Source organism: Salvia hispanica, chromosome 1 (assembly GCF_023119035.1).
Source record: "Salvia hispanica cultivar TCC Black 2014 chromosome 1, UniMelb_Shisp_WGS_1.0, whole genome shotgun sequence".
Taxonomy (NCBI): Eukaryota; Viridiplantae; Streptophyta; class Magnoliopsida; order Lamiales; family Lamiaceae; genus Salvia; species Salvia hispanica.
In genome coordinates, this window is record NC_062965.1 from 16,454,545 (window position 1) to 16,474,785 (window position 20,241).

Consider the following 20,241-nt stretch of genomic DNA (forward strand, 5'->3'; position numbering starts at 1 on the left):
ATTTAAAAAAATGAAGATGCAAGTATCTAATAGTAGAATGATTAATCATTAATGTATGAAACTAAAATCTTTAATTTTCTGTCCACTTTCACAAAAAAATAATCTAAATTGGATTAGATAATACAATAACAATACAGATTCTTTTCTTAAAAGGGGATGCCACTTTCCAACCTCTCTATTATATCATTGGTGCCCAAAATTTATGTATATGTACAATTTCACATGTAAATAGAAAACCAAAATTCAAGATTTTGAGATTGAAAACGACGTAGTGCGATAGGTTCCAAGATGTGGAACCGCCGACCAAAAGCTTTAATACAAATGCTTCTCTTTATCTCTTTCTGCATAATCATCCAACACCCCTAACTAAATGAAAAGGGATGGATCACTATAATATTATCTTTCATTCTAAATATAAAATAATTGCCTAAAATATTTTTTGGACCCCTCCAAATTAATTATTTCTAGGAGTTTCACAAATTGTCTACACCTACCAATTTTTGTTTCTTACTTTAGGACAAGTCGTTGGACCATTCACATCTCAAATTTTGAGATTTTGACTTGACTTCATTTTGAAAATTGATTGTAAATGGTTGATCAATATTATAGTAGTAAAATCACTATCACAAATGAAAAATCTGCATTCATATATACATGGAAAAAATCAGTATAAATCAGTATTTATTGATCATGTTCTCATGTCCTATAATAATTATTTGGTCTTAGTTTTGCATTAAGGATGTGGTTCTAATTTGATCACATCTATATATACCTTAGTAGTAGTTTAATTAGTGTATGTGAATCATGCTTCTAATAAACAAAATAAAAATATGAAACAATTAATTTAAAATGGAAGGACCAATATTTTGTAAATGGGGACGCAATGTGTGGCATGGGTGAAGTGTTGAAAAATGTGGAAAAATAAAATGAAAGGAGGCGTAATAAATAAAATTAAATAGTATGGGAAATTCAAAGGAAGAATCGAGAGTAATTGTGTATCCAAACGAGCCACATCCACTTGATGATTAGGACAAAATGGATGATGCTTGATTGGATAGGATTACAAAGATTCCTATTTACCTCAAATTAATTTTTGGTTTTTGCTTACCAATTTCTTACAATTTATAGCCACAAACATGTAAGTTTGGATCCCATGACTTTGTTGCCTGATCAAGAAAATTTTAGTTTAAGATTTGGAAGCTCATACAATTGATACAAGGTGATGTGTTAGTTAATTAGTAGATATATATATTGGGCACCAATTCAATGTTTCACGGATTTTGCGTGTACAAAGATGATTCGAATCCCGATTTAGTTGAAGAGAAATGTCGTACCAATTTAATTGTAGTATATGCTTTCTCAAATAGAAAAAGAAAAAAAAGTATTAGAAATGGGCCACTCACCCCTTAAAAGGCCTCATAAGGGAGAGGGTTATCCACACTTATATAGATTAGATTGGATCATCACCAAGTCGATGTGGGACAGAATTGAGAGAATTTAACACGCCCCCTCACGTGTGGGCCGGAAAGGACATCGGTCTTCCATCACGTGGGTAGGCAATGCAAGAGATAAGAGAGAATCATCATCGATGTGGGCCGGAAAGGACATCGGTCTTCCACTCGTGAGGTAGATAAGAAATAAAGAGAAATCCATCATCGACTTGGGCCCGCTCTAATACCATATTAGAAATGGGCCATGATTGGCCACTCACCCCTTAAAAGGCCTCATAAGGGGTTGGAGAATTTAACACGCCCCCTCACGTGTGGGCCGGAATGACACATCGGACTTCCATCACGTGGGTAGGCAAGAGAAAGAGATAAAGAGATAAACCATCATCGACTTGGGCCCTCGCTTCTGATACCATATTAGAAATGGGTCACTCACCCCTTAAAAGGCCTCATAAGGGAGAGGGTTATCCAACTTATATAGATTAGATTGGATCATCACCAAGTCGATGTGAGACAGAATTGAGAGAATTTAACAGAAGGGAATAAGCTTGTGATAAACACGCAGCCCATCGTTTTCATACTCATAAATGCTTACCAAATATTATTACATCATTAAAAATTTGATTGTTTTTTCATAATTTCATTGAAATTGCATAACACCCAATTCCCAGTGACCCAGTATATTTTGCATAAACATATCAAAGAAAATGCAAAGCATTTTACATCAAATTTAACATAATCGTCAATTGTTCATATGCACTACAGACATGAAGTTACGAAATGCAAAGCATTTTACATCAAATTTAACATAATCATCAATTGTTCATATGCACTGCAGACATATGAAGCTTCGAAGCAATTTGAATTTGGTAAGTATTTAATTTGGGAGCTGTGAGTAAAGGATTAAATAGTAAATTCATAATTATATACTGCTATTATCAAAATAAAGGCTATAGCCTATATACTAAGTAAAATGAAACTTCTAAAGAATTACTACGCGCACTTTTTTGATGAGCTACTCCTTTTCTTTTCAGTCCATCATTTAATAAATGAAAATTCCAAAACCCAAAATAAGGCTTGGGCTTAGCTCTTTCTTTAAAAGCCCAAATTAGGCTTGGGCTTACTTAGCTCAGTCCAATATCAAGTACACACAAAACGAAAATAATCACTCTTTTTAAGGGTTTCATCTGATCATCAAGGTTGTGCTTTGTATATTGTAATCATTCCATTTTGAAAACTAAGGAAAGAATTGAGTACAATTGAGACCAGAAACATACGCCATATTGATTTCAACAAAACAAAGCTCAAACTGTACAAAAGAGACATACATCAGTTTCAGAACCTCCAAAAACTGCAAGAAGGATCATGTCATAAAAAATTGTACTCCATTGCAGCTTCTATCCACAATCATTCATGCTTTTTCTGCAACTTCAGTTTTGCTTCTACATCTCCACTGTAAGGTGCAGCATGGTAGGCATATTGATGGAGTACTGCAATGAACATCATCTCGACACATACTAAAACCTTCTGATATGCTTCGCCAACATTCTCTGTCTCTAACCAGAAATGATGAGATTGGAGAACGCCCATCGCGACCAAGATGTGTAGTAACACTCCCTGCATTTCATCACGACATTAGCAGAGTTCAAATAATTTTATTATGATGCCCAGTTGACAAAGAATCATCGTACTTTCTACCCCATGTTCATCATATTTTAAACATACAGAACCTTTGGAAGGATTCAAAATGCGAGAAACTGAAAGAAAGTTCGTTACATTGGAAATTTCAGTTATATTAATAGCAGTTTCCTTCCAGCAGAAACTGATAGTGTTGTAGTAATGCAGTAATATAAAGCAAATTTCTTCATATCTTAATCTTGAAGAACATGTTTTGAATCATTTATCATGACTTCTCAAAAGTTTAGTCACTGTGGCTACAAGAGAAGATTCATCACTTGATTTTCAGTGATACACCGAAACGATTAATTTCTCTTACAAACAATCAGAAGCAGCAAGGGTTTCTCCCAATGAGATAGATTAGTAGTAGTATCTAAAAACTTATTTTTTTCAAATATAACTACTGTCCAGGTAATAACTCGAATTATACATAGATCTGATTGCATTTATGCCTATATCACAAACATATACATTTTCCAAAACCTAGTTTTCAGTTGGTAGATATTCAACAATCGCCATTTAGTTGGTGAAGCTTTGCAGTCAAGCATGAATCAACTCCCATATACTAACTTCTTATTCAAACTAACAATCCCATAGATTTAACGAAGAAAGAACACATGTGAAGCATGCAACATGAAATGCAATCGCCATCCAATTTGACAAGCTCTAAAGATATACTCCCACATATTTATCTACTTAGTTGTGTTTATCTAGTGAATATAAAGCAGAGCACGAATTAAGAAAAGCCGCATTTACCTGCCAAAAACCGAAGAAAACAACCCCCTTGATGCAGATGAACTTCGAGAGTGGCTCGTGTGGTTCCAATTCTTTGGCAAAGGCGTAATAGAAGACGAGCAACGAATACATGGCAAAAAGAATCGATATATTCAGAACAACGGTGAATCCCCAACCGAGCCAACTGGGATACACCCCAATGAACTGCAATGCCATCATCAGAACAGAACAAACCGGACGGATGATCACAAATTGCCATATCCAGCTCTTCAGACGCCTCAACGTCTCCTGATTCAAACGAGTCGTTCCAGGCTGCAGATTTCCAGAAAATAACACACAAATTCATAATTAACAATCCAGCTTAAAACATTTTTGCAGAACCCCCAAATTATTAAACTCAATTGAGCTGCAGAAACCCTAGTTTTCTTGCGCATAAAATTCAACACCAGAAAAGCACAAAGGACTACTTTGATTAAAGGGAAAAACCTCACCGGGAGAAGATTCATCGGAAACGGAAGGCGAATCTCCCTCCCCTTCATCTCATCAGGCACAGCATCTCCGCTCAACGAGAGATTCGAATAGCTATAGATCAAACTCAAAAACGTCGCAATTGCCTGCTCCGCCAACACCAAAACACACAATTCAACATCAATACACCAAATTAACACAACGATAAGAAGAAGAAAGAAGAAGAAATCGACTCACCAAAGCACCGTAGCAGTCTTTAACAGAGTCCAGGAGCATGAAAAACTGCTTGCTGCCGCGGCGATCGATGAATCCGAAAAATGAGGTAACAGCGTAAACCGGCGGGAGGAGGAGGATGATGAGTATGGATCGCTGCTCCTTGGGATTCTTCCAGTAGAAGAGGTGCTGCGAAACCAGCTGGAAACTGTAGTGCAGAGTCAGCATCACCGAGAATCCGGCACCGGCTAACGTCAGCTGCCGCCGATCCATATTTGCGAAATCCATGGTTTTCTACAACTTCAATTTGATTCTTCTGTAAGAATTGCAGTGAATTGAGAAGCGTAGATTCGATTTTCTGAGTATATAGGGATGGAGATGAAGAATTTTGACTCTCTGAGCAATGAGCAGTGGATCAATGATCGCTCAACGGTCAGAGTTGAGATGCGAGAAAAGTCAAGGGTGTGTTTGACTGTTGACTGTGTAGAAATTAGAAAAATTGGAGTAATTTTTTCTCTCTTTTGTGGAAAAATGAAAGGTAAAATGATTTACTAATTCCTCAATAATTTGGTCTTTGACCTTTCAAAAAATGGTCTTTTACCTGTTAATAATTATAAGAAGAGATGATGCACATTTTTAAAAAATGTTCTTTGTTGTGTTAATTACATGTTACGTGTATGATTTTTGGTTACGATTTCCTTATCTTTGATTTACACAGTATTAAATATGCTAATTAATATTCACAAAATTTATGTTACAACATAGTTTATACTGCTTTATAAGGAAAATATAAGCTTTTCAATTGTCATCATTCTCTTAAATTAAGGTGGCAACAAAGCACCGTCTATTAACAGAGAGAAAAATATGTAATTAAAGTCTTGTTGAAAGAGATAAAAGATAGTTAGATGTATTAACGGATGATTTATTTTGTTCAAAAAAAATATTATTTTGGGATGAATAAAAAATAAATGAAAATGCAACTGTTTTTTTTAGAGTAATAAAAAAAAAAAAAATGGAAAGTGCGACATTTTTGTGAGACGAAAAGAGTACACTACGTACTACTCCATTTATATAATATTACTAATATTAGACGATGTTCAATTTCCTAGATAAAATAATACCAACATATAAAACACATTATCATACATTTGCGGGCATAAGATTAAAAAGTTCATTGTTATGTTCATAGCTTTTATGTAAATAAAATGGATCATTTGAATATTTTATCGTTGGTAAAATATTCTACCGGCAAAATTCTCTCTTTAGGTGATTTTAAAATAAATATTTCTACAACGGAATGTTTTTTCACATTCTTCCAGTAAGTTGGATTTCTTCTACGTCGCAATCACAAACAAGGTTCAAGTTTGTTTTTCTAGAACTACCGACAAATTCTTCACTCTCGCAATTATCAGTGAAATAATCCAAAGATTGCAGGCCACATTTGTTCCCTTCTAGCACATCACTATCGATCTCGACAAATACACCAAGACACATATCTATTCAGAGCTCAGACAGCATAAATACGAAGTTTAGTTATGCTTTTCTCTTACTTCGGTTGTAGTAATAATAATGTCTGCTTTTAAATCTTCAAAATCTATGTTGTTATCTGCACTTGTCTTTGCAGTTTTACTGTTTGATTGCGGTTTATTCCAAACTGCAGTTTCTAGGTCAGTGAGTTATGATAGTAAGGCGTTGATCATCGATGGGAAACGGAGGATCTTGCAGTCGGGATCCGTTCATTACCCGCGCACTACACCAGATGTAAGCTGTTATTTTAGTTTGTTTTTTGTTTATGTTAATTGGTTTGAGGTTGTAAAAGATGCAAATGGTTTGTGTGTTGGTTTGAAGGTTTGGCCGGAAATCATTGGGAAGGCGAAGGAAGGAGGGATTGATGTGATAGAGACTTATGTCTTCTGGAATTATCACGAGCCTGTGAAGGGAGAGGTATACTAGCTACGGTTTACTTGTGATTCGAGTCTATGCTTACATTGCGCGAAGTTTGAGTTCTAGGTTCAGTCTGGTTACATCACATGTGTCGAAGCAATCCGAAATACTATGTCAAGAGTAGTACTTTTAAATTCAGTTTAATTTAGTTGAAGAGTATATATATTTAGTTATTTAGTACTTGATTGTGTTCGAACCGTAGTTACTATTTCTGACATTGTTCTCTTGCAATTAAAGAGTGTTCTTATGTTACTATTTAGTACTATTATTATACTTACTTTATTGTGCTCATATGTGAATCAATTTATACTCTAGAATATGCAACAAGTTTATTATATGTAGTACTACTTAATTTCTTGTTTCATGGCTGTCACTCGTTGATCCGAGTTTAACGCCTTGGTTTCAGTATGCAGTTGATTTTACTTGTTTTTATCTGTTCTAACCGAACAGTAAGTTTCCAAGTTCACTAGCTTTATTGAAAGTATCAAAAACAAACAGAAGTGTAGCATGCTTCTACTTTCTTGCTGACTTCGAAATTGTAACCTCATACTCTGGCTTCTTCAATATGTAGTACTATTTTGAAGGCAGGTTCGACTTAATACGGTTCGTGAAGGAAGTTCACAAAGCCGGCCTCTTTGTACATTTGAGAATCGGACCCTATGCCTGTGCTGAGTGGAACTACGGGTTAGTCTTTCGTTTATTATGGGGCTCATTTTATTATAAACATTGTGAAGTTGGAAGCATTTTTCGATCTATCTTGAATCAAAGATGAAATCACTCAATTTAAACCACTTATGTTTTCTACCTTGTTTGAACAGGGGATTCCCAATGTGGTTGCATTTCATTCCCGGAATACAGTTTCGTACAAAGAATGATCTTTTCCAGGTGCTTTCCTAGTTAGTTTTTTTATACGTATCAACGCAGAAGCTCAAGATTTCGTTTGGGTGCAGACAGAAATGGAGCGTTTTCTTGCCAAAATAGTTCGCATGATGAAGGACGCGAACCTATTTGCATCACAAGGAGGGCCGATTATTCTTGCGCAGGTCGGCTTCCCCTTGTTTACTCGGTTGCTGCAATAATGAACATGTTCCTCTTGAACTCGCAAAAATTATTCAGATATCAAACATGTTTTGAATATACAGTTCGTATCGATATAGGTGGAAAACGAATATGGAAACGTTCAAGCAGCTTATGGAGCAGATGGAGCGTTATACGTCAAATGGGCTGCGGAAACAGCTGTTGGTCTTAATACTTCCGTTCCTTGGGTGATGTGTGCGCAACAGGATGCACCCGATCCAATTGTAAGTACATAGTATCTTATTACTATATGCATCACAAGTTTGTTACTGTAACTTTGTCGAAAGTGACACGTGATCAAGGAAACCGTATGCAAATGCTTGACGATGAAATTCTCGCTGCTGCAGATAAACACTTGCAATGGGTTTTACTGCGACGGGTTTACTCCAAATTCACCAACCAAGCCATCGATGTGGACTGAGAACTACGTTGGATGGTAAAACTACACAATTCACCGATGTTCACACTCGTTTTTGTCTTTAGAGATTTCAGCAGTTATATGTTCTTTCATAGGTTCCTAGCATTTGGATACGCTGTCCCTTTCCGACCAGTTGAAGACTTGGCTTTTGCCGTTGCACGCTTTTTTGAAAGAGGCGGCACTTTCCAGAACTATTACATGGTTAGTTAGCCATAGTAGGTTTTATATTGTTTATTTGCAGCTTGTGACTTCTTAGCTAATGCTATCTCCGACATTGTTTATCTTTTTTGCAGTATTTTGGCGGCAGCAACTTTGGTCGAACAGCCGGGGGACCTTTGGTTGCCACTAGTTATGACTATGATGCTCCAATTAATGAGTATGGTAAACATTCTAATCTAGATTAGTTTTTTCACTTCATGTTCATGCGTTTCTTTCGAATTTCATTTAATCAAATGAATCTGCAACTATGTGCACTGTGAGAAGAGCAGAAGCATGTGTCTGAGTAACTTCCATCAAATGTGATAATTTATGCAGGTTTTCTCAATCAACCGAAGTGGGGTCACCTGCGCGACCTTCATATCGCAATCAAACTATGTGAGGAACATTTGGTCAATGCAGATGCAACCCAAATTTCTCTTGGTGAGAATCTTGAGGTATGTTTTATATCTAAAAGTCTGTCTTGCTACTTCTCAGCTTGGTGGAAAGTCTCTCTCTGTGTTCTCGTTCGTTCTACTCCCGTTCTGTGCTAAGAGGCTCAGATACGGAAACTAAAAGGCGAAAGAGGGAAACTAATAAGTTGTAAAACCTGGAACTATTGTGTACTTTTCTTTTCATGCACTCTTATATTTCTGATGGTTTTATACTGAAAATTAACCGTCGTATTTTTGATCAGGCGCATGTATACTACAAATCCTCGGATGACTGTGCAGCCTTTCTTGCCAATTATGGTAGCTCTTCGGATGCAACGGTAGATTTCAGAGGAAAATCTTACTTCCTTCCTGCATGGTCCGTGAGCATTCTTCCGGACTGCGTGAACGTTGTGTTCAACACAGCTAAGGTATATACTGTCGCCCCTCTGTCTACTTCCTCTTCCGAAGTTTCACAACTTCACATTTTTCATTGCTTGTTTATGTTTCTTTTTCGATATGATTTTGGGTCCCGGGATTAGTAGTATGCAGTCTATGAGAATATCAGATAGAAGATATCTTCACTAAGTTTAGTTCTCTAAAATCTAATAGTAGTACTTAGTTCTGTAAGCTTATAGAGGTTATGCCTTTGGAAAAGGTTACTTCACAAACAACACTCAATGATGAATCGTTGACTCGGAACATCACCATGCACGAGTCTTCAATGTCATCGGCATCTTGGAGTTGGTACAAAGAAGAGGCGGGTGTTTGGGGCAACAGCTCATTTGAGGCATCTGGTTTACTAGAGCATATAAATACAACGAAAGACACAAGTGATTTTCTGTGGTATACGATAAGGTAAATCGCTTCATTCTCCCTTTGTTGTTTTTACATGTTCCATATCAACAATACTATACTGAACTTGCTTATCTTCTCTGTATTGCTCTACATGGCCACAGCATAGATGTTAACGCTGATAACAAGAAAAATCGAACCAAAGAGGTAGGTTTGCTTATCGGGAGCTTGGGGCATGCAGCTCTTCTGTTTGTTAACAAGCAACCAGCAGGTAAGCCGTTAGTTCAACTAACTTTTTATCTCTATCGAATTTGTACATTAGCACATTACTTCACACACGTGATGCAAGAACTCCTCTTCTCAAAGAATGGACGATTAGCGTTGAATATGCAAATCAGATTCATCTGTAGTTTGCTGCTGCTTTTTTTTGTTGTTCGTTCTTTATACGAAACTATGAACAACGTTATAGTTTCGTGATTAGTTTCAAGCCATTGACATGCTTTTTATGATTGATCCAAATGCAACAAAATGTGTTTTTACTCTGATATTCATAGTGATTTCTTTGCTGTCAGCATTTGATTATGGAAATCATGATGATGCCAGCTTCAATTTGAGTGCTACGGTTGAGTTTCACAGTGGGAGCAACACAGTAGATATATTGAGTATGATGGTTGGTTTACAGGTACGAGGTGTTAGAGTTTTATAATTCTCTCTCAGATCTCATCAAGTCTATCACTTACAATGCAAAAACTCCTCTTCTCAAACATAGTATTGAAAGGGATATTACATTAAAGTTTGGAACATAATTTCTTCAGAACTATGGGCCATGGTTTGATATCCAAGGGGCAGGAATACACTCGGTTGTTCTAACTGGATTGAAGGGTTCAGAAGAGGATCTTTCGTCTTCACAATGGACCTATCAGGTACTCAGTTATACCTCGATTCATTGAAGTGTTTACGTGCATCACGTAATAAAAACCTAACTCGAACTGAACCTGGAATCAAATCTAGCATTTCTCAGATTTCATGTTCACATTCCTGGTGGATATTACAAAGAGAAAGGAACTGTGTCTAGTAATTCTAGCATATATTTGTTTCTATACACAGCATTTTCCATTGTAACAACTATTGTTCCACAACTTGTATTCATTCAGGTTGGACTTGAAGGTGAATATCTTGGGCTTCAGAATGTTTCTCTCGCGAATAGTTCAATATGGACGGACAAAGGTGATTTACCACTTAATCGCAGTTTGACATGGTACAAGGTAAATTGTATGCTGCAGCTAGTAAGCTAGAGATGTCTCTTTTTCTTTATAGAAGAGAAATGGAGTATGTATAACACATAGACATGGCATGCATTAAGAATAGCATGCTCGATTTGACATTCTACCTGTATCATCAGACCACATTCCTTGCTCCAGAAGGGAATGGCCCTGTATCACTAAATCTTTCCGGGATGGGGAAAGGCCAAGCATGGGTGAACGGTCTGAGCATAGGGCGGTATTGGTCTCAGTATCTTTCACCATCAAGTGGATGCACAGAGCCATGTGACTATAGAGGAACTTATGACGCGTCAAAATGTTTGAAGAAGTGCGGCCAACCAGCTCAAACATTGTGAGTAGACACTTCACTTAGCTTCTTTCAAAGTTCTATAATGAATATATCTTCAGAAATCCACTTCAGCTCTTCTGCTAAACTCTTCATTTCTCGTTAATGAATCTTCTCTAGGTATCATATTCCACGTTCGTGGTTGCAACAGAGTGAGAACTTACTAGTCATCCATGAGGAGCTTGGTGGGGACCCTAGGACCATCTCTGTGGTAGCTCAAATCGGGCAAGTGATATGCGGGCGTGTAACAGAGGATGACCTTCCACAGGCTGATACTTGGGAACAGGGAGTAGGGTTTGCATCCACGACACCAGAGCTTCGACTGTCCTGTGAAACGGGACAGCAGATTGATTCTATTCGTTTTGCGAGCCTTGGGAACCCTCAAGGAAGTTGTGGAGCACACCGGCCAGGGACTTGTCATGCCGATGTCTCAACATATCTTAAGAAGGTAATTTCATGTTAATGATCAGTAGACTGTATGAATCACTGTTGTGTTTGTTACATTTTATCTTGCTGAAGCTGACGTGGTAAGTGGTATCATACAGGAATGTGTGGGAAAGGAAAGATGTTCGATTCCCATCTCGACAGAGACGCTTGGAGACCCCTGTCGAAATCTTACCAAAACCTTGGCAGTTGAAGCTCTTTGTCTAGGTTGAGACAGTTGACTGCTTTTCAACCTATAGCTTTCAAATTTCATCAACCATTCAACATTGTATGTATGCATTTATCAAAACATTATCTTCTCAGGATGATTCTGTATGTAATCAACTGCTGATGCATTTTGTCATGATAATGGGTATGATTGGGATTGTATCCATTGCTTGAATTAATCGAAATCCCCTTTAAAACAATTGAACATTCTAATCAGAAACTTTGACAATAGCAGATGCAAATAACTTGTAATTTCCCGACAAGGGAGATTTTTCCCCATTATATTACATATATGAACAAAGGCACAACTGTGGTGAAGAGGCAGCTGTATTCAAAACAAGACAGACTTTGGTTCTTACAAACTTATTACTTATTACATAAGTATCTTCCCAACAAATCTTCATGGAACAAGCAGGATAATTTTTCCGATATGCTTGCTGCTTTCCATGATCCGGTGACCTTCTGCGGCTTCTTCTAGTGGAAGACGCTTATAAACCACTGGTTTAATCTTGCCTTCAGCTATTGCTGGCCACACATGTTTCTCGACCTCATTTACAATCGCGGCTTTGTTCTCTAGGCTCCTATTTCGCAGACCGGCAGCTGTAAACAAGTAAATGTACATTTATTTAGTTTAAAATGCCAGTCATCAACTTAGTTAAGTTGTAGGTAACTGTGAATAACATAAATCAAAAGAATGTGCCACAGCTCTCACTGGAGCTTCTATGTGATTCTTTCTAATGCCAGTAAGGCTCGAGCAACTTACCCTGCACTGTAAGGCGCTTTGATAGCAAACTGGCAAGGTTGATTTCGGTGGTTGTTCCACCCATAAAACCTATTATAAAAAGCCTCCCATCGATGTTTAGGCTTTCAAGGTTTCGTTGCAAGTATAAGGCGCCAATGTTATCTAAGATGACATCCACACCTGTTATTGATGAAAATCAGAGATAGAACAAATGGTGTGTTGATAGGAAAGGAAACTTGAGTGCAGAAAATCTTTCTCAAGTACTCAACACCGAAAAATTAAAGAATTTTACTAGTTCAGTCAACCATACAACCTTTCCCTGCAGTTTCTTCCTTAACACGTGAAACAAAATCCTCAGTCTTGTAATTTATGCAGACATCAGCTCCGAGTTCCTTGCAAGCAGCTAATTTTTCTTCACTTCCTGTATGTCGGTTATAAATCATCAATAAAATATGCCAGCTTTGCTAATAAGTAAATGTTCATCTTTGCAGTAACCTGCAGTGACGAAAACCTTGACTCCAAGGTGCTTAGCCAATTGAATAGCAAATGTGCCGATGCCACTGGAGCCCCCATGTATCTGAGGTTACACGTGAATGAGTCAAATAACAGAAACAACAATACTAAGGCCAAAGCAGTAATACAGCCTCGTCGGATTTAATACAATCAACAGATTTTGAACACGGCACTTGATTGATAACAAATGGAAAACATACCAGGAAGGTTTCCCCTTGTGACAGGTGGCTCATCATAAACACGGTGGACCACACCGTGCATGCTACCTCCGGAAAACTAGCTGCGTCTTGCAACGAAATATTAGGCGGAACAGGAAGAACTTGGCCAGCAGGAACAGCAACCTTCTCGGCGTATCCCCCTCCAGCAACAAGAGCACACACCTTTATAACACACAGCTACATCAGCACTTCACAATAATCACAAAAGGTAAACACTTGTGTACATCCAGATGTACTGTGTAGCCATCCCAAGTAGAAATTTATAGCTAGCATAATCTCACTAAACAATTAGGGTCATAAATCTCCCCCGCCAACAATTATGCACTTTCTAAAGTTGTAAACAGTGTTGTTAAACTCTCATTCAATAATAAGCATGATCATAAGAATCACCAATAGGAAAACGATGACATCGCCTGAGTTCATATTCAACTAGGCATTTCATCATACAGTTGATGCAAGCAACAATCACAAAGGTGAAAACTTGTGTACATCCATCCCAATTAGGCCCTGTTAATCCCAATTAGTAGAATTTCATAGCTCGCATAATCTAATTATAAACAATTAGGGCCATAAAACTCCACCATCGACAATTATGCACTTTCTACAGATGTAAACAATGCTCATCTCTCACTCTGGCATCGCCGGAGTTCAAATTCAATTAGACATTTCATCAAACAGTTGCCGCAAGCAACAATCTCAAGAGGAAAAACCTGATCGCCGATTTTCCAGCGGTGGACATCTTTGCCGACGGCTTCAACGATACCGGAGCATTCAAGGCCGGGAAACTCGCTCTCGCCCTTAGGGGGAGGGTACCTGCCCAGGCGCTGAAGTGTGTCGGCTCTGTTGAGAGCGGTGGCGGCAACTCTGATCAAAACCTCGTTGTCTTTGATTTTGGGGGCATCCACTTGTTGCAATTGAAGGACTTCGGGGCCGCCTGCTTCTGTGATCACTATCGCCTTCATGGTTTTCTTCGTCGCCGGCGGTTTATGTTCTGATTTTGGGATGAGAAATTATCAATCATTCAAGTGTGATGACTAAGAACTATGGTGAATCTTGCTGACGGAGGAATCATGAATGTAAAATTTTGAATTCAAAAATAAGAGTTACTGTAGTAAAATGTTCATATTTTAAGTTTTAAATTTAAAATATACTGCTCTAAATGTAGATATAAAATTTTGCATACAATTGTCTCATTTTTATAATAAAAGACAAAAGAAAATGAGGCAATGAAACGTGGATCTACTTACTATTCATAATAAAATAACCAAGATTCAAATAATGGATTGAAATGACAAGGCGATGAATTATGGACGGAGGGAATAGTATTGAATTAAAATATCATGTGTGAGCTCTAAAATTTAATAATGTGCATACAATTTATTTTTTCTCACTACTCGAAGAGATTTAATCGTGAAATCATTGTTATCGTAATTTTGAATAGATTGAATAAAAAAGGTCGAGGGAATACAAAAGCTCAACAAATGAGATTGATATAATTAGCTTTATGTGATTTTTTCAATTTTTAACTATGTTTTGCAGGTCACTCGAAGTATCAATAGTATAATTTCACCTGGAGGGAAAGATGTCTCAGTACGGAATAATCTAGTATCTCTATGGGATGTGTTATTAATCATATAAGTAGGGACGGAGTATATGGAAATGGACAAAAATATACATACACAAAATTTAAGAGTTTTAAATGGGCAATTAGTGAGAAAATAAAATAAATCTTACAATGTAATGTATAATTATGTAAGAGTTTTAAAAGGGGCAATTAGTGTTAAAATAAAATAAATCTTCCAATGTAATGTATAATTATGTGATGAAATTTGAGGATTAAAATAGTTTTAAAACTTGGATAATCGATGATTATTGATAATTTTGGGAATTAAAATAGTTTGGGAAAGAAGGGCGATAGTTTGGATTATTTGGATCCATAAAACCAAATTTATCAAAACAAGAATGAAAGGGCGATAATTTGGATGATTTGGTTTGCTTCTGTGATGAGTTCTACATGTTAAGTGGGATATATATAGAAAAGTGAAGCACAATGTAGTAGCAAATAATAAAAAATAATAAATTAAAATGAAATAATAAAAAATGAAGTAGTTCACGTCATTTTATGGAAGAGTGGTTCACATGATTATTTTGGAAGAATAATTCACATGATATTTGAAAAGATATATAGAGATAAATGTAATAATCATTGAATAAAATAAATTAATAATTAATAAAACAATCAAAATTTAATGTAGTGCAAAATTTTCGAGATTGAAAATGTGATGTAGAATTATATTGTTATTATGCAAATTTATTACAACATACATGTACTCCAATAATCAAGTAATAAAATAAATCAATAATAAAAAGTGAAAAAACAAAAATAACAAATATTTCAATATTTAGCCAATAATATTAAGACATGTGGCATGTGCCCCTCACTTTTTCTAGTGGCAGCAGGGTGCTCCCGAGAGATGAGGGGCGATTGCTTTTAATTATTTTAGAAATACTTTTATTCATGCTTATTTTGTTTTTTAAGTGTGACATTGTGTGGAATGTCACCGGTGGAGGTGGTCTAATAAAGAGTCAACCGGCAACCGTCACCAAGGTTAGACTTACTAGGTTTAACTTTTTTTAAATTGAAGATAATCGCTTGCAAGGAAGAGTCGGAAACTATTGAACACATTATTTTTCAACTGCGTGGTCTCTAGAAGTCTATTATTGCAACCGTTGAAATATCCCAATATGCTTACCCCGAAAGAATCGATGGCATGCTTCCTCAGTTGGTTGAGAACCTCTTTCCACAGTTTGACAAGAAGTTGTAGATATTCATATTTCATATTTTATGTCAAATCTGCCTTAAAACATTTGAATAGATCCAAATCAGAAACATGGACAATAGAAGATGCAAGAAACTTATAAATTCCCAAGAAAATATAGATGGCACAATTGTGGTGAAGAGGCAGCTGGTATTCAAAACAAGACAAGCTTAATTGTTCTTACTTCTTACACATTAATTAGTAGTGCAGTATCCCAGCTATGAGCATACATTTCAACTGGCCACAATAAATAAAACCAAATCTTCATGGAACACGCAGGATAATTTTTCCGATATGCTTGCTGCTTTCCATGATCCGGTGACCTTCCGCAGCTTCTTCTAGCGGAAGACGCTTGTAGACCACTGGCTTAATCTTGCCTGCAGCTATTGCGGGCCACACATACGACTCCACGTGACTCAGAATCAAGGCTTTGTTCTTCATCGCCCTACTTCGCAGACCGGCAGCTGTAACCAAATAATCCATTCAGCATAGCAAATCCTCGAGTTTTAAAATGTCAGTCATCAACTTAGGTTAACTTGTAGATAACATAAATCAAAAGAACGTGCGAAAACTTTCATTGGAGCTGTTAAAATATCATGCAAGGCTCGAGCAAGTTACCCTGCACTGTGAGGCGCTTTGCTAGCAAGGCAGCAAGGTTGATTTCAGATATTGTTCCACCCATAAAACCTATTATGATAAGCCTTCCGTTGAAGTTTAGGCATTCAATGTTCCGTTGCAAGTATGAGGCACCAACGTTGCATAAGATGACGTCCACACCTGTTATTGATGGAAGTCAGAGATAGAATGGAACCATCGGTGTGGTGGTAAGATAGGAAACTTGAGCAGAAAATCAGAGTTCAGAAAGAATTACTGAAATGAAATAGAACAATCAACCATACAACCTTTCCCTTTCGTTTCTTCCTTAACACGGGAAACAAAATCCTCTGTCTTATAGTTTATGCAGACATCAGCTCCAAGTTCCTTGCAAGCAGCTAATTTTTCTTCACTTCCTGTGTGATTGGGATAATCATATCATCAACAAAATATGCCAGAATTGCTAGCATATAGAATCAGTGAATGGTATCTTTGTGGTAACCTGCAGTGACGAAAACCTTGGCTCCACGGTACTTAGCCAACTGAATAGTAAATGTGCCAATGCCACTGGATCCCCCATGTATCTGAGGTTACATGTGAGTGAGTCAGATTAACGAAACAACAATACGAAGAGCAAAGCAGTAAACAGCTTCTGTAAGATACTAAGATTTAATACAATCAACAGATATTGAACACAGCACTTAGATTATAATACAGTTGAGGCAATAAAAACGTACCAGGATAGAGTGATCAGATTGTAGTGTTAGGTGGCCCATCATAAACACGGTCGACCACACCGTGCATGCTGCCTCAGGAAAAGTAGCTGCGTCTTCCATCGAACAATTGCGCGGAACAGGAACAATTTGCCAGTGATGTACAGCAACCTTCTCGGCATATCCCCCTCCATCAAGAAGAGCACACACCTTATAACACATAGCTACATCAGAACTTCATAATAATCACAAAGGCAAAAACTTGTGTACATCGAGATGTACTATTGCAACCATCCGAATTAGGATTCATTAGTCCAAATTACTCCCTTTGTCCCATTACAAGTGATTGATTACCCTTTTTAGGGAAAAACAATACTCTCAATCCTACTTTACTCACTCTCTTTGTCTCTCTAGTATTATATTCTCTTACCACTTAACTTAATTCGATAAATATCATTTTAATATATCCCGCGCGCAAAAGAAATCAATCACTTGTAGCAGGACGCAGGAAGTCTAAAGCGGTAAACAATATTACTCTCTCATTCAATAATTAGCACAATCTCACTATGAGCAAAGAATCACCAATTGCAATACGATGGCATCACCCGAGTTGAAATTCAATTAGGCATTTCATCAAACAGTTGTCGCAAGCAACAATCTCAATAAGAAAAGTCTCCAGTGGGAACTTAGGGCTTATCAACCTAATTTCAAATTAGGGCCACAAAACTCCACCATCAAGGCATCAACAAATTACTTACTTTCTAAAGCTCTAAAAATGTTAGTCTCTCATTCAATAACCAGCATAATCTTACTATCAGCACAGAATATCAGAGGCACTTTCAAATTCAATTAGGCATTTCATCATGCAGTTGTCGCAAGCAACAAATTAATAGCTAGCATAATCTCACTATTAACAATTAGGGCCATAACACTCCACCATCACCAATTATGCACTTTCTAAAGCTCTAAACAATTATAATATTACTCTCACATTCAACAACTAGCACAATCTCACTATCATCACAGAATCGCCAATTGCAAAACGACGGCATCGCCTGAGTTCAAATTCAGTTAGGCATTTCATCAAACAGTTGTCGCACACAACAATCTCAAACCTGATCGCCAACTTTATAGCGGACGACCTCTTTGCCGACGGCTTCGATGACGCCGGAGCATTCAAGGCCGGGAAGCTCGCTCGCGCCCGGAGGGGGAGGGTGCTTGCCCTGGCGCTGAAGTACGTCGGCTCTGTTGAGAGCGGTGGCGGCGACTCTGATCAAAACCTCGTCGTCTTTGATTTGTGGTTCCTCCACTTCTTGCAGTTGCAGGACTTCGGGGCCGCCTTCTTCCGTGATCACTATCGCCTTCATGATTGTCTCTGTCACCGAGGGTTTTGGTTCTGACATGCACAAGAGTGAATTATTCAAAAGAGGAATTCTTTTTTTGTCCAAGAACTTTGCCAAAGTATCATTTTAGGTCCGTAGATTTTGAAAATATCATTTGAGGTCCATCAACTATGGGATAATATCATTTGAAGTATTCTATTACTATTTACAAGTTTTTCTGGACGAAAATACCTTCAATACCTTAAAGGATATATATTTTTAATAAATTTATCATATACTCATATTTTTTATAAATATCTTTACAATATATTTTTGACGATTTTTCTAAATATAATTTGACCTTCAATATTATCACTTAATTTTGTGACATGCAAGTTAAATTGTTTCTTCAATTATTTATATTAAAGAATTTTAAAATTGAATATAGAACTTCTTTAATAATATAAAAATTAAATAAGGATTATTTCTTGCATGTCACAATATTAAGTGATAATATTGAAGGTCAAATTATATTTAGAAAATTCATCAAAAATATATAGTAAAGATATTTATAAAAAATATGAGTATATCATAAGTGGGGTGCGTTAAAATTACAACACTCTTAAAATGACAATGTGACACCACGCTAGACTGCAATATTATATATGCTAGATTTGCAATAGTATAAACGCTAGACCGCAATCTATAGATTGCGAGTCTAGCGTATTGGATATTGCAGTCGGGAAAAATTGCAGTCTAGTGTATTGGATATTGCAGTCCGTGAAAATTTACCCTTGAGCAATTTTTATGATTGCCACATGGCAGCTTATTATTCGTCCACATGTACAAATGATTGGCTAGGAATGGTGGTATGGTGTTACTTTAAGAGGTGTTGTCATTTTAACACAATCCTATCATAAGTTTATTAAAAATATATACCCTTAAAAATATTGAGGGTATCTTCATTCAAAAAACTTGTAAATAGTAAAAGAGTACTTCAAATGATATTATCCCATAGTTGATGGACCTCAAATGATATTTTCAAAGTTTACGGACCTAAAATGATACTTTGGCAAAGTTCGTGGACCAAAAATGATGTTCCCTCTATTCAAAAACCTTGAAATACACTTCTTTATTAGGGTTTAATAAAATGTGATGTGAAATGAATTATTTGACCCTAATATGGAATGATATAAATAAAATATAATATATTTTTTTAAGAGGATCAACAATGATTCTTCATCTATTTCGTGATGATTTGAACCTCCGATCTATTGGTTGGAGGGAAAGTACTAGACTAATTGAACTGCACTTTATTGTTAATTCGGGCCTTCAAGCCTCCAACACATGGCATGTGTCATAACGATATTAGTTTATACATTGGCTACTACATTTGTTACTACATTGGCTAATACATTGCCAGGGGCGAATCCAAAGAACGAGAGTTCATGGGGTTGGATAATATACTTCCTTTGTCCGCTATTATTAGTCTTATTATGTTCGATACGGGTTTTAAGAAATATAAAGGAAAGTGGGAGAAAAGATAGTTGGAATGTGGGCCCCATTTCTATACACTCTACCCCGGAAAATTTGTCATTTATTTCCATTTTCATACATCCCTAGAAACTTGTCACCTTTCACTTTTATCATTTTTTATAGT

The 20,241-nt window shown here is 36.8% G+C and overlaps 4 protein-coding genes across 5 annotated transcripts; 1 reads left to right on the forward strand and 3 right to left on the reverse strand.

Annotated features, from left to right (window-relative positions):
- Positions 1-2,707: 2,707 nt before the first annotated feature.
- Positions 2,708-4,948, reverse strand: LOC125202694 (transmembrane protein 184C-like). Its single transcript, XM_048101143.1, has 4 exons — positions 4,566-4,948; positions 4,352-4,474; positions 3,882-4,172; positions 2,708-3,065 (listed from the first exon to the last, which is right to left on the reverse strand). Exons 1-4 carry the CDS (start codon positions 4,827-4,829, stop codon positions 2,856-2,858), a joined length of 888 nt encoding a protein of 295 aa, XP_047957100.1. The 5' UTR covers positions 4,830-4,948; the 3' UTR covers positions 2,708-2,855.
- A 1,126-nt stretch (positions 4,949-6,074) lies between these two features.
- LOC125202692 (beta-galactosidase 8-like) lies at positions 6,075-11,761 on the forward strand. 2 transcript variants are annotated; one of them, XM_048101140.1, is made up of 19 exons: positions 6,075-6,302; positions 6,390-6,485; positions 7,057-7,169; positions 7,304-7,370; positions 7,436-7,528; positions 7,643-7,786; positions 7,910-7,998; positions 8,076-8,181; positions 8,274-8,361; positions 8,515-8,633; positions 8,873-9,037; positions 9,265-9,464; positions 9,566-9,672; positions 9,974-10,083; positions 10,217-10,324; positions 10,556-10,666; positions 10,804-11,015; positions 11,130-11,457; positions 11,555-11,761. In XM_048101140.1, the coding sequence occupies exons 1-19, from the start codon at positions 6,111-6,113 to the stop codon at positions 11,663-11,665; spliced, it is 2,559 nt and encodes an 852-aa protein (XP_047957097.1). In that variant the 5' UTR covers positions 6,075-6,110; the 3' UTR covers positions 11,666-11,761. The 2 variants fall into 2 exon arrangements, with proteins under 2 accessions (XP_047957097.1, XP_047957098.1); XM_048101141.1 differs by lacking the exons at positions 6,075-6,302; positions 6,390-6,485; positions 7,057-7,169 and having other exon boundaries at positions 7,342-7,370; positions 7,440-7,528.
- Positions 11,762-11,894: 133 nt separating this feature from the next.
- LOC125202693 (quinone oxidoreductase PIG3-like) lies at positions 11,895-14,173 on the reverse strand. Its single transcript, XM_048101142.1, has 6 exons — positions 13,844-14,173; positions 13,116-13,295; positions 12,898-12,979; positions 12,716-12,823; positions 12,424-12,582; positions 11,895-12,260 (listed from the first exon to the last, which is right to left on the reverse strand). Exons 1-6 carry the CDS (start codon positions 14,093-14,095, stop codon positions 12,061-12,063), a joined length of 981 nt encoding a protein of 326 aa, XP_047957099.1. The 5' UTR covers positions 14,096-14,173; the 3' UTR covers positions 11,895-12,060.
- A 1,909-nt stretch (positions 14,174-16,082) lies between these two features.
- On the reverse strand, positions 16,083-18,684 carry LOC125212258 (quinone oxidoreductase PIG3-like). The gene is made up of 6 exons (XM_048112368.1): positions 18,375-18,684; positions 17,284-17,469; positions 17,049-17,130; positions 16,855-16,962; positions 16,571-16,729; positions 16,083-16,416 (listed from the first exon to the last, which is right to left on the reverse strand). The coding sequence occupies exons 1-6, from the start codon at positions 18,660-18,662 to the stop codon at positions 16,217-16,219; spliced, it is 1,023 nt and encodes a 340-aa protein (XP_047968325.1). The 5' UTR covers positions 18,663-18,684; the 3' UTR covers positions 16,083-16,216.
- Positions 18,685-20,241: the final 1,557 nt, after the last annotated feature.